This window comes from Lotus japonicus, chromosome 2 (assembly GCF_012489685.1).
Source record: "Lotus japonicus ecotype B-129 chromosome 2, LjGifu_v1.2".
Classification (NCBI taxonomy): domain Eukaryota; kingdom Viridiplantae; phylum Streptophyta; class Magnoliopsida; order Fabales; family Fabaceae; genus Lotus; species Lotus japonicus.
In genome coordinates this window covers 73,504,459-73,517,654 of record NC_080042.1, presented here as the reverse complement: position 1 = coordinate 73,517,654, position 13,196 = coordinate 73,504,459, and the positions used below count along the sequence as shown (strand labels likewise).

Genomic DNA, 13,196 nt, shown 5'->3' with positions numbered 1-13,196 from the left:
GATGATACTGGATCATTCTCAAATTGTAGCAAGACACATAGGAAGCTTCTCTTCAATTAAAAAAGAAAAGTGGACTATTCAAATCAAAACTTAACTAGTGAACAATGAGAGGGCAATTGAGTCACTAAAAAGGGTAGTGTGTTAAGCTAGTTGTATTTGTACTAGGGGGTGTGGCTTCCCCTAAAGGGTGCATGTGAAGGTGATATGGGCCAGCAAAGCTCCGTTACAGGAAGAGAGAGAATGAGTAAGCACATGGTGAGCACATGAGGATAGAGAGAGTGAGGCATTGAGGGCGAGTGAGCATGTGACAAAGGAAGGGGGGGACAGTGAGGCAGCATGAATTGTACAGCATGTTCTGCACATTCCCTGCATGGAACTGAACAAGTGGCAGATCTCATGTTCTCTTTACTTCCCTTTGATTACATACAAATAATTGTTCTTAATGACAATTAATGAACATAGTTTGCTTCACATCATGTTTATATAAATTGTGTTATTGTTAACTACACTGTTATAATATAATATAAACTAATTTAACTGATAACGGTTTAAGCTTTTAAAATAATTGTTTTTTGACATATACCTCAGAATTTAACTCTTAGTGTAAAGTTTGAGGAATTGATATTATGCGAATGACTTATTTATGGATGAAAATAAATGAAATTTTAATACCATTTTAAAATTCGGATTAGGTCTAACTAAACCGTGAAGATTATTCTACCCTCAATCACAGTTTAGTTATAATTGTTCACTCTTTTTTTTATAGACAAATGTTAGTGGTTAGTTGTTAGTAAATTAAAAAATTCCTTTAAATTTCCTTTTCAGGATTCGAACTTTGGACCTAATTATAGTTGTTCACTTAATAGTGAGAGTAACTGGTTGAACTTATAATCAGATTTTGTGTGCGAGAAAAACTCTCATGTTTGATCCGGACACAACACGGCACACGCTGAATGGATCAGAGGGGTGAAGAGTCCTAATTTCTTAATTGTAATTAAATCCGGACAGAATTACCGATGATCGGATACTAAATATGGTTTTTACAAAAAAAAAAATACTAGGGTCATGTTTTGTACTGGTATGGGCTTATAGGGCGCATTAGTTCTATAAGCGTCGAGAACTTTGGAAATATGCATTACTGATATGAGCGTACCAACTTTGTAATATTGTAGGCTTCGCAATACTTGTACACATAATGGGCCGGGCGATCCATAATCCCAAGCGGGTCAGAACCAAGCAATAAATATCAGACACCACCCAAGCAGTGGGGGATCTAACTTTTCACACATTTTCTCATTTTGTCAGTTTTCTATCGCTCTCAAACTGTTTAGCTCTTGCTTGATAGTTCCAGACCGAAACATTGGCGCCCACTGTGGGGCTACTGTAAAACAAATCCCCACTACCACGAACAAGAGGCTATGTCAACTCTACTTCTGAGAGAGGAGGGCAAACGAAATTGAAGGGGAAACGATGCAATAAATCTCTGTCAAAATGTCAGTTTCAAAAGGAAATAATGCTTTGACATCAAAGAGGAGGGCGAACGAAATTGGTGACATCAAACCAAAAATTCAACATCAGGAAACAAATCGAGTGAAAGGGAAGGAGATGAAGAGGAGAACAAAAATTCGCAGCGGCTCGATCTTCAACGGCGGGGCGAAAGCCCAGACGCTGGTGAAATTTGATGCTTGATGACGGGATATACAATATTAACCGCCGAAGCCATCATTTTTTAGTTGAAACCGCCCACTCAATATCAACCGCCAACTCTAAATTTAAACGGTTATTTTGTCTCAACTGCCACTTTGGAGTTGCAACCGCTCATGCCCGTCACCTCTGAATCGAAATTTTCCATGCTCGCCCTGCCGAAATCGACCCTGAACCATGACTCTTCAAGCCATTCAATTTCTTTGATCCCTATCTCTGACTCTTTTTCCTTTTAAAATTTTCTTTGCACATTTCCATTGAGTCGATGCTCTCTTCTGGCTAGCAAATTTTCACCCTGTATTGTCATTTGTTTTGTGAAAATTGCAGATTTCAACATTGCACACAAAGTGTTTGATCAAATGCCACAATGGGATGTTGTTTCATTGCGAGTAGGGCGATGGAAGTCTCAAAGGGGCGAAAAGATATGACATCTGTGTCGGTGACTTTCGAAAGTGGTACCCTTTAACTATTAGTTGTTAAATTGATTTAACATTGTTTAAATATGATTCCACTACTATGCGATGTGATGATTTATTCGAAAATGGATCTCTTTCATCAATGATTTTAATTATAAGTGATTCTGGCATTTCGTATTCGGGCTTAGTGTTTTTTGAAAGTGAAGCATTTGTTATTTTCCAAGGCCAGTTGACAAACTTTAAGAAAGCCCATATGTTCATCTTGAAAAGAATGGAGTATATTTAGTAAACGTTTTTGAAACATCTGTGCTTAAAACATGTTCTTTTTCTCGAGTTACATTTACATGATGAGTTTGTGAAACACATGATGTTTGTATACATATGCTTGAGTTGCTCTTGTGTCGAAATTCTTCTCTGAAAGAGTACAAGTGAGTGCAAGTGTTGGGCGTTTTATTCTTCTGAAAAGTATTAAGTTTTACAAGATTTTATTTTGTTATTGCAATTTTTAAAGACAAATAAAAGGAGATGGAGATTAGTTTTTCTTACTTGGGCGTGGAAATTAAAACATTGGGCGGAGAAGTTTAGTCAACCCACTGTGTGTTATTTATATGTGAAGATGAATTAGTGGTAAGCTGCGGTTTTAAATACAGAAGGTGATTATTTTGTTCTAAAAACCGTATCATGAATGAGAACAACTAGTTTTGATATCGTCAATGTGTTATATTATATTTTATCTTAGGCTAACAAGGTGATGAGTTGACTAAAAACAGTCAAAGGATACAACATTATGCACTCTTTTCTCTACCCGGGCGATATAGTTTTTAATGAGGCATAATTCTTAAAACATTGCTTGAACAAGCATGTTCTTCATTACTCCAACTTAGGTCTATCAATTGGGCGATGTCAGACAATTGAGATAAGAGTAAGACTCTTAAAACTAGAGCATCTGACCACGAATTCATAAGTACAGCCTTGATTGGTTTAAGCTTACCCAATTCAAGCATAAAGCCTCCAAGCGAGCAAAAGCCTTGTTAGATCATCGATCAAAAACGAGCATAATGCCAAGAAATTAATTGAAATTAACTTTCTTGGTTGAATCTTGATTAAGTTCAAGTGTTAAAACCTTATGAATTCAGAGAATAGTTGATAGAGAAATGATGAGATTGTTGGGCTAACAATATCATTTTTACAAATGGTACAACCTACTACACACACGTGAATTTTGAGGCTGTGAAGAGACAACTTGAGTCAACTTGCACGCGCTACCCAAAAATTAAGAAGCAACAGCAAAAGTTGAAATGACAAAGGAATGACAATTTAGCTTTTATGTCTTTGAATTTTTATTTGATTTTAGAGCCTGTGCGTCCATTATTTTCTTTGCACATTTTTTGGCGTATCAATTACTTGTTAATCTTTGTATATTGTTGGGTGAGTTGATTACTTGTGGGCTCGAAAAGAAGACACACTTCGTCTTAAAGCTTTTAAGACTTGGTGTCTTGTGGGCTTGTGTACTGGTATGGGCTTATAGGGCGCATTAGTTCTATAAGCGTCGAGAACTTAGGAAATATGCATTACTGATATGGGCGTACCAACTTTGTAATATTGTGGGATTCGCAATACTTGTACACATAATGGATCGGCGATCCATGATCCCAAACGGGTCAGAACTAAGTTATAAATATCAGACACCACCCAAGCGGTGGGGGATCTAACTTTTCACACATTTTCTCATTTTGTCAGTTTTCTATCGCTTTCAAATTGTTTAGCCCTTGCTTGATAGTTCGAGACCGGAACATGTTTGATGTCAGTATTCAAGCCATTCCTATTCGGCATGTGTGACATGTGTTAGTTGTGCATGTGACTCATCAAACGGAGTCTTTACTCTTCAACGTTATCCAATAGAATTTGGATTTCTGAGGAAGCTGCTTCAAGCCACTCTCTCACGGTAAAGGATAGTATTTAAGAAATTTCTTCGCCTTTAACAACATTCGAACTTATGTAAATTAATTCTCTAATCTCTGTTCTTAGATGTCATATATTCATATATCTCACACTAAAAGGCTATATATACCCGTTCCGTGCCATGTAAAAAAATGAAGAAAAGGCGTATTAACTTTAGAGAGAGAAAGAAGAACCTCAATAAAAAATCTTGAGAGGTAAGAAATGAAATAAAAAAATCCATTCCTATAATCATATAATAAAGTATAATATTAGTATATGATCATCAAATCCTTTATTTTGTGTAACCAAAAAAAAATCCTTTATTTTGTACATTACTGCACCAAATCAATGTATGATCAGTTTGCATCAAATGAATTGAAATTCAAGCGCGTGGATATACTAATACAACTATTCAATAATGGTTTCTGTCTTTCTGAGTTATAAAATCTAGCTTCATTCGGTTTTGGGACCTTGATTTGAAATTGAATCAAAGCTAATTTTACCAATTGGGAAATTTTGGGATATTAACTGATTCTTGCAAATTCACATAATCAAAATTTTGGTCTTATGGGTTTGATTCAGTTCCATATGAATTTTCATTTGAACATCAGAAAAGAAGAATGAATTCAACCATTCTTAATGTAATCAATATGCACACTCTACATTTTGTTGAGAGAGATCTACAATTACTTACTTAATGTGATCTCTAAGTCTCAAGAGGTTAGTCTCATGACTGACGGCAGTAGCTAGGAATACCTTACGGCTTACGGAAATAAAATTGTGCATTGAGTGGGACTAATGATTTGAAAAGTGAAAAAAAACACGGTTGTGTATTGGGCATGAATAAGCACGTTTGAAGTCACTGTCTATGTCTATGGAGTAGAAATAAGAGAATGGGTTCTGTATGGGTAGTGTGAGGAACAAGATGATGAAGGAGAATGGATGGGTTGCCCTGAGACCATCCACAATGGATGGTTGAATCCTTTGTTGAAATGTGTTTGATTGTGTTTAATAGGTTTAGTGGTTTGTTGAAATTGGTTGAAAGGGGAGAGGGAGGGTGATTTTGTTGAAAAAATTAAACATGTTGAAACAGCCTGCGGTGTGCCACGTGGCGTAAGGCCAGTGGCCACCGCAGGCGCGTGGCCTGCACGCCCAGACAAGGCGCATTGTCTGCAGGGGAGAGAGAGAAAAATTTTCAGGCCCTGCCACGTGGCTGCTTCTGGTTGGTCCGTCCGGATTTCGTTTTTCCTTATCTTTTGAACTCAATTATTTCATAAAAAAAAAAATTTTCTGAAAAAAAAAATTATACCAAAATTCATGATTTTTTTTTCTCTATAAATAGAGACTTGGTTCGTTTGATTTGGACACAGAAAAAAAAATCAAGTTTTTTCACTCTCTTATTATCTCTCTCACCATCTTATTTATCTATCTATTAGCATTTGTATTGAAATGGATCCCAACAATCCCCATTTCAACACCCAGAATTCTTCAAACAACCCATTTTACAACCAAAACCACAACAACTATGAAGATCCAAATCAAATTTCTTACCAACATCCTCAAAATCCCACCAATTATCAAGTCCCACATCAATTGTTCAACCAACGTCCTCAAAATCCAAACTATTATCAAGTCCCCCATCAATTCTCCAACCAACGTCCTCGAAATCCAAACTATTATCCAGATCCGAATCAATATTCGTACCAACCTCCTCAAAACATACAAAATTTTAACCAGTCATCAATTGTTCCAAACTCTCATCCATCTTATGGATCTGTGAGATATTCATCTCAAACACCTCAGTCTAGTGGTTATATGCCAGTGGTTCCTGAAAATGTTCCGAGTGTTGATGTAGCGGAATTTCCGGAATTTTCAACACAAGTCAATCTTGGTGGTGGGTCAGCTGATAATGAAGTCAATGAAATCACTCCTAAGAGCAAAAAAGCCCATTTACCCGCATGGAACACTGCACAAAATCTAGTGCTAATTAGTGGGTGGATTAATTGCGGAACAAACAGTGTTGTCGGAAGAAACCAGAAAGGAGAAACATTTTGGAGAGATATTGCTGAGTATTGTAATGAGCATTGCTCATTCGATCCTCCGCGCGATTGGGTTGCCTGCCGAAACCGTTGGAATTATATGAACACAAGACTGGGTAAATGGATTGGCGCTTATGATAGCGCTAAGCGTGAGCATCGAAGCGGTTGGTCGGAGGATGATGTTATCGCAAGAGCGCAGGAATTATACGCAAGTGGGAAGATTGGTCAATTTACTTTGATGGAAGAATGGCGCGTTCTCCGTGATCAACCACGTTTTTGTAGTCAGGTAGGAGGAAATAGTGGCTCGAGAAGTAGTGGATCTAAGAGATCACACGATAGTGATGCAAGTGGCTCAAACTCTATAGGATCAATTCCTCGTCCAATGGGTAGGGAGGCAGCTAAAAAAAAGAGTAAAAAGAAAATTAGAGAAGATGCTGACGAGGTGGTGGACAAAGAGTGGGATTCTTATATCCATTTCAAGGAGAAAGAGCTTGAAAAATTGGAAAAGATAGCATCGGTGCAAGCAGAGACTAACGAATTGATGAAAGAGAAGACTAATGCGATGAAAGAGAAGACTAATGCTAAGAAAGTTAGTATGTATCTAAAGCTAACTTCGGAAGAGCATCTCAGTGACCGTAAGAAAGAGTTGTTAGAGCAGTTGTCCAAAGAGCTATTTGGAAATTAATTTCAAGCGAGTCTTTGTCTGTATTCGGTCAAACTTGTCAGTGGTGTGAAGTCTGTAGTGTTTGCTTTAATGTTTGCTTTAATGTTTGCTTTAATAATTTTCAAGTGGTGACAGCTATGTAATGTTTGCTTTAATGTATGGGTAACTGTGTTTGAATATGTACCACTCAATTCGAATCTTGTCCTTTTCCGACAACTTGTTTCAAATCCACCAGTGGTGTCAAGTCTGTACTGTTTTCTTTAATAATTTGCCCGTGGTGTTAGGTCAGTAGTGTTTGGCTTTTATGATTCTCGGGTAACTGTGTTTGAATATGTGCCACTCAATTCGAATCTTGTCCTTTTCCGATAATTAACTCTGGTTGATAACTTATTTCAAATCCGGCACTCAACCACCATTCAATGTACCTACTTATATGGACTCATAGATCCATTGATGTACCAATATCCCAAATCTCTTCCAATCTACTTCAAATTTCACAAAAAATGGATCCATCTGAGTGTCCTTTTGATCTTGCAGCATACATTCAAAGTAGTCAAATTGAAGAAGCTTATGTACTCAACCGATTTAGAGAGCGTCGAAGAAAAATTCGAGAAGATACTGCACCTCGTAGTAGAAAATATCTCGGTAGAGATCATACAGAGGCAAACCAGAGGCTAATTGGCGACTACTTTACCAATGAGCCTACATATGACGATGCAATGTTTCGTCGTCGGTACCGGATGCAAAAACATCTTTTCCTTCGAATCGTTGGTGACCTTTCAAGTAGTGATAACTACTTCACCCAACGCGTTGATGCAGCCAATAAACAAGGTATATCACCCTTAGCAAAATGTACCACAGCAATGCGAATGTTAGCATATGGTGTGGCAGCAGATGCGGTCGATGAGTACATCAAAATTGGAGGTACTACAGCATTGGAGTGTTTACGTAGATTCTGTAAAGGAATCATACGATTGTATGAGCAACAGTACCTGAGAGCACCAACCCAAGAAGACCTGCAAAGAATACTACATGCTAATGACATGCGGGGGTTCCCAGGCATGATCGGGAGTATTGACTGCATGCACTGGGAGTGGAAAAATTGTCCTAAAGCATGGGAAGGTCAATTTACTAGAGGGGATAAGGGAACCACAACAGTTATTCTTGAAGCAGTTGCAACTTATGACCTATGGATCTGGCATGCCTTTTTTGGATGTCCTGGAACGTTGAACGACATCAATGTTCTAGATCGGTCACCAGTGTTTGATGACGTGGAACAGGGAAAGACTCCAGCTGTGAATTTCTTTGTGAATGGTCGTCCCTATAATATGGCATACTATCTAGCCGATGGTATCTATCCTTCTTATCCAACTTTCGTCAAAACGATTAGACTTCCTCAAAGTGAACCCGATAAGTTATTTGCAAAAGTTCAGGAGGGATGTCGGAAGGACATCGAACGTGCATTTGGAGTTCTTCAAGCTCGTTTTAAAATCATCCGTGAACCAGCTCGCTTGTGGGACATAGATGACTTGAGTATCATTATGAGGTCATGCATCATATTACATAATATGATTGTTGAGGATGAACGAGATTCATATGCTCAACGTTGGACCGATTTTGAGCAATCTGGGGAAGGTGGATCTAGTACACAGCAACCATACTCGACCGAGGTTTTACCCGCTTTTGCAAATCATGTGCGTGCTAGATCCGAGTTGCGTGATTCAAATGTTCATCATGAACTGCAAGCAGATCTAGTGAAGCAAATCTGGGCAAAGTTTGGAATGTCTCAGGATTGAAGATGATTTGTATCGTACTATTTACGTTATTTGTGTGTTGTGTGCTTAGTTTTCCCTTGTCTTGCATTTTAAGATATTGTGTGCTTAGTTTGTTATCTTGCATTTTATTTTAAGAAAGTAAAATAAATTCTTGTATGCTTAGTTTGTTGTCTTGCATTTTAAGTTAAGAAAAAAAAAATTATAGTCTATATTTTTTTAAAAAAAAGTCTATATTAAAAAAAAAACAAATTGTTAAGTGTTTATTGTTTTAATTTAATTTAAATCGATAATTGAAATTTTATGTAATTATAAAAACAAAAATATAAAATTAAATAAAAAATGTGAAATAAAAAAGTGGTGGGGTAGGGTGAGTGGTGAGTGGTGGGGTAGGGTGTTGAAAGTTAAACAAAACCATTGGAGTGGGTAATTGTTGAAAGTTTGTTGAATTGGAGAGAAAAGATGATGTGGAGTGTTGGGAAGAGAAAAAGTGGGGTAGAAAAGGGTTAAACAAAACATTTTTTGTTTAACCATTATATGGTCTGAGATGCAAGGAGATGTGATGTAACATCTTTTTGGGTTCATTATTGATCATCAAAATCCTTTAACTTGTTCACAGTGTTCATCATGTGTGCAGGCTATGCTCATTCACTTTATTCGTTTTGTTTTTGGCAAGACTAATATTAGCTACCATTAATTGTATGTATCTGTATCCATGAGGTACCTTCACTGGTTTTTGGTTGGAATCCCCTGACCCACACATGCCCACATGTTTTGTCTAACGTGATACAATTTCGCTTTTGCTGTTTTGCTTTACTACCCCCTTATGATATAGCCTTGTCAAGTTGGTTGGAATTGGCATGCCCACAATAGTACTAGAGACGTTCAAGTAATTGTTCATTGTAGCATTAGAATAAATTTGTGATTGTGATGTACTAAGTAGAAAATCAACATGTTTTAACCAAAAAAGAAAAAGAAAACACAATCAACATGTGGAGAAAGTAATCTCACATTCTATATGATCTTAGTGTGAGGTTGTGTAAATGATGTAGGTAAAGTTTATTTATCAATGATATTTAAAATGACGTACGTAGGTTTTAAATATCATTGATCAATTATATTTAAAATAAGTAATTAAATATGAAATTCATAATTCATTATCTTAAATATTATTAGTTAATCTAGCACTACGGTAATTTAACCCGAGTTATTTAGAAAACTTTTTTTTGAGAAAAAGAATAATGTACCGACAGTGTAAAGTTTTTTTACACCGTCAACCATTCAAATTGTAAGGATATGCCCCGTTAATTAATAAAATTAAATAAAATACAGATTTTCTCACATCCTTGAAATGTGATTAGTTGACGGTGTAAAAAAACTTTATATCGCCAATGCATAGAAATTAAACTTTTTTTTTATAAAGCATAGCATGACTAGTATGGGTGTATTCATGGTTGTAAAAATATACATGAAGAGATATTGATATAATTATTATTTTTTAATTCATTTTTTATCATTTTTTTTAATAGAATTCATTTTTTATCATTAACTCCATTTTAAGTTTTTTTGAATTATATAAATCTATGTCTTGTCATATAATCCTTACTATCAGTTATTTTATAATTTCAAGAAAAAATGTTAATTTTTTTTATTGATCAAACATTTTTTTTAATTTCATCTATAATAAGTAGCTAGTCATCTTTCGTGAACAGTGGAATGGAAAGAAAATAAGGCCAGCCCAACATATTCGCAAGCAAAAACTAAGATTAGCATATCCATGTCCGACCCAAAAAAAAATGCATACCTGTTGATAGCTGAAGACCGAACAAAAAAGAACGCATCCAGTGAGGGAAATACTTTTAGCACCTTGGTGTTTTTTAACCCACAGTCCCACACCACCTTTTCAAAAAACAAAATCTGAACTAGCATTTGATTGGTCTTTGGCAAACACTAAAATGTCGACTCACAATTCGGGTCACTCGATTATGAATATCACACTAGTCGCATACTTTTGGAATCAAATCTCATATCTTACAATTAAATTGTGAAATAAATGGTTCCTCTAATTTAATAAATTTATTTACAAATTTATTTTCAGAACAAGGAATGTAATCTTCAGAAATTAAATTTTCATAATTCATAAATTTTGGGATTTTTAAAAGTAAGGAATGAGGGAATTGATCCTCTCATGTGAAGGGTAGTGTAGGGTGAGAATGGCGAAGATGGTGGTGGTGATAGAAATGGCGGTGGTGGCAGCGGTGGAGGGTGGTAGTTGTGATCGCAGTGGTGGTGGCGATAAAGTGGTAGTAGTGGTAGTGGAGATGATGATGGTAGCGATCGTGAGGGGATGGTGGAATTGGTTGTGGTGGTGGCAATATTGGGCGCTGGTTTCAGCGATGGTGGTGGCTAAGGGCGTTGGTGGTGAAGATTGGTGGTTGTGGAAGTAATGGTGGTAGCGGTAGTGGCGATGGCAGTGGTGGGTTGTGGCGGTGAGACGATGGCAATGGTGGAGGTGTTGTGGTGGTGGCAGATGCGAAGGGTGGCGGTGGCGGTGGGTCATAGTGGTTGTGGTGATGGAGTTGGTTGTGTGGCAATGACGGTAGTGGTGGCTAGGACTGTTCATGGTTCTCTGAGAACCGGAGCTAACCAAGAACCGAACCGAAAACCGAACCGTTTAAGAACCGAACCGAACTCGAACCTAAATTGAAAAATCGGTTCGGTAACCGAACCAAAATATCAACTACCAATTCAGGTTCGGTTCGGTTCGAACCATAGTATATCGGTTCGGTTCGGTTCGAACCATCTAAAATATGCATATTTTACCGAATTGGTTAACCAAAATTTGAAACCGGTTCGGTTCGGTTCAAACCATACTATATCGGTTCGGTTCGGTTCTCTCGAACCAAAATTTTGGTTCATGTTCGGTTCGGTTCGGTTCAAGCAAAGAACCGAACCATGAACAGTCCTAGTGGTGGCGATGATGATGACAATGATGACAGTGACAGTGGTGACCGGGGTGGAGGAGGGTGGTGGCGGTTGTGAGGGGATTAAGTCATTTCAAGTAGCTTAAATAAAATTATGCTCTAATGAGACTAAAGTAAAATGATGATGCAGAGCAAAATGAAGAATCCAAAACAAAATAAGTCAAAAAATTACCTTTGTTGAAGATGAAGGAAATTACAACTGAATAGTATAGTATGTAGAATCATATATGTGGGTTGAAGCTTTTGTAATAAGCTCTTGATACTCAAACACCCCTAAATTATGCAGAGCAAAGTTCATAACTTCAACTTGTAGCAAAAATTAAAATAAGTTTTCATTAAAATGGGCAACCTCTTCTTTTGTTGTAATAGATGGAGGGAATCTAGTTGAAGCAAGTTGTGATTTATCAACTTATATATCTTCTTTGAGTTGCATTTGTGGAACTTCACTCGAGGAGTACTGTATTGTCATACAATGCAATGATATAGCAAAGCTAGACTATTCACCAAAAAATCAGAGTTAGAGGTGAATACACTCCTATACAAATCAAAACAACAACTTTACATGAACACTACCACATGATTCCACTGTGTCCAAAGGCAAGTTATCAGACTCCAATTAAGCAGTGAGATTTACCCAATGAGATCAACATCCATATCTAGAACAAGTCAATAAGATATCAAATCCTATATTTCAATAAGTGATGTTTTTAGAAGGATCATGCTACATATTATTGAATTTATGGACTCAATTGTAAACACTTTCCCACCATAAAGTATACTGTGTACTGTGAAATAAGTCGTGTACCCATACACTTTTTTCTAAAGTATGATACCCTAAAAAGAATATGATAAATTAAAATCAAGCGAGTAAACTTTTTTGTGAAATTTAAGGTGACTCAATTAAGGTCATAAAATTTTCCATGTATAATAACAACAATGCCATTTTATCTTTGCCTGTTTATTTCACCATCTTCGTCAATTGTTTACTACCACGAAAAGTCGAAGAGTGTTGTGCTCTCTCTCCTCTTCAATTCTATCTGAGCCACCACAATCTGTTGCAGACCATCATGAAACATCACGCTTCTTTCCTCCCATCACATCCCTTTCCACTACACTCCTCCCATTTTTTCTCTCTCGCAGCAAACCACTACCACTCACGCAACAGTTCAATGTTAGCCCATTGACGTCGCCAACGATCACCACGAGCCACAACTCTCCCTCACATTGGACAACACCAAAATGATGATACAAAACATAGCTATTTTAGTTACGCAACACAAATACCCTGAAAATTACCTAAAACACTGACTCAGCCGGTGAGGACAAAATACCTCATCTCAGAAAGCTCTGTATTTGATTCTCATTGCTAATGTAGAAGCTATAATGATAGACCATATGAAAATATCACTGTAAACGATCTTATTGATCACAAAGTCATGTTCTAATCCGTGACACTGACCAACGTACACCGACAAACCGAAAAACAACCAATGAATATGCTCTCCATTCCACACTTGCAATTCCATCCATAATTACTAAATCAGCCATTAACTCCACAAATCATCATGAAGTTGCTCACCTTCAGCTGAATGTGCACGTGCACGTGCACATATCATCTTCGTTTTGCACACTGCCCTCCAATCTTTCCTACAAGTACAATGAACTCTGGCTTCTAC

General features: G+C 37.1%; 1 protein-coding gene across 1 annotated transcript; it reads left to right on the top strand.

Moving 5' to 3' along the window:
* Positions 1 to 7,291: 7,291 nt before the first annotated feature.
* On the top strand, positions 7,292 to 8,652 carry LOC130735660 (uncharacterized; the record flags this gene model as incomplete). The annotated part of the gene is made up of 1 exon (XM_057587578.1): positions 7,292 to 8,652. A coding segment is annotated over one exon (1,269 nt), but the record flags the coding sequence as incomplete, so codon positions are not given.
* Between the last annotated feature and the right edge of the window lie 4,544 nt (positions 8,653 to 13,196).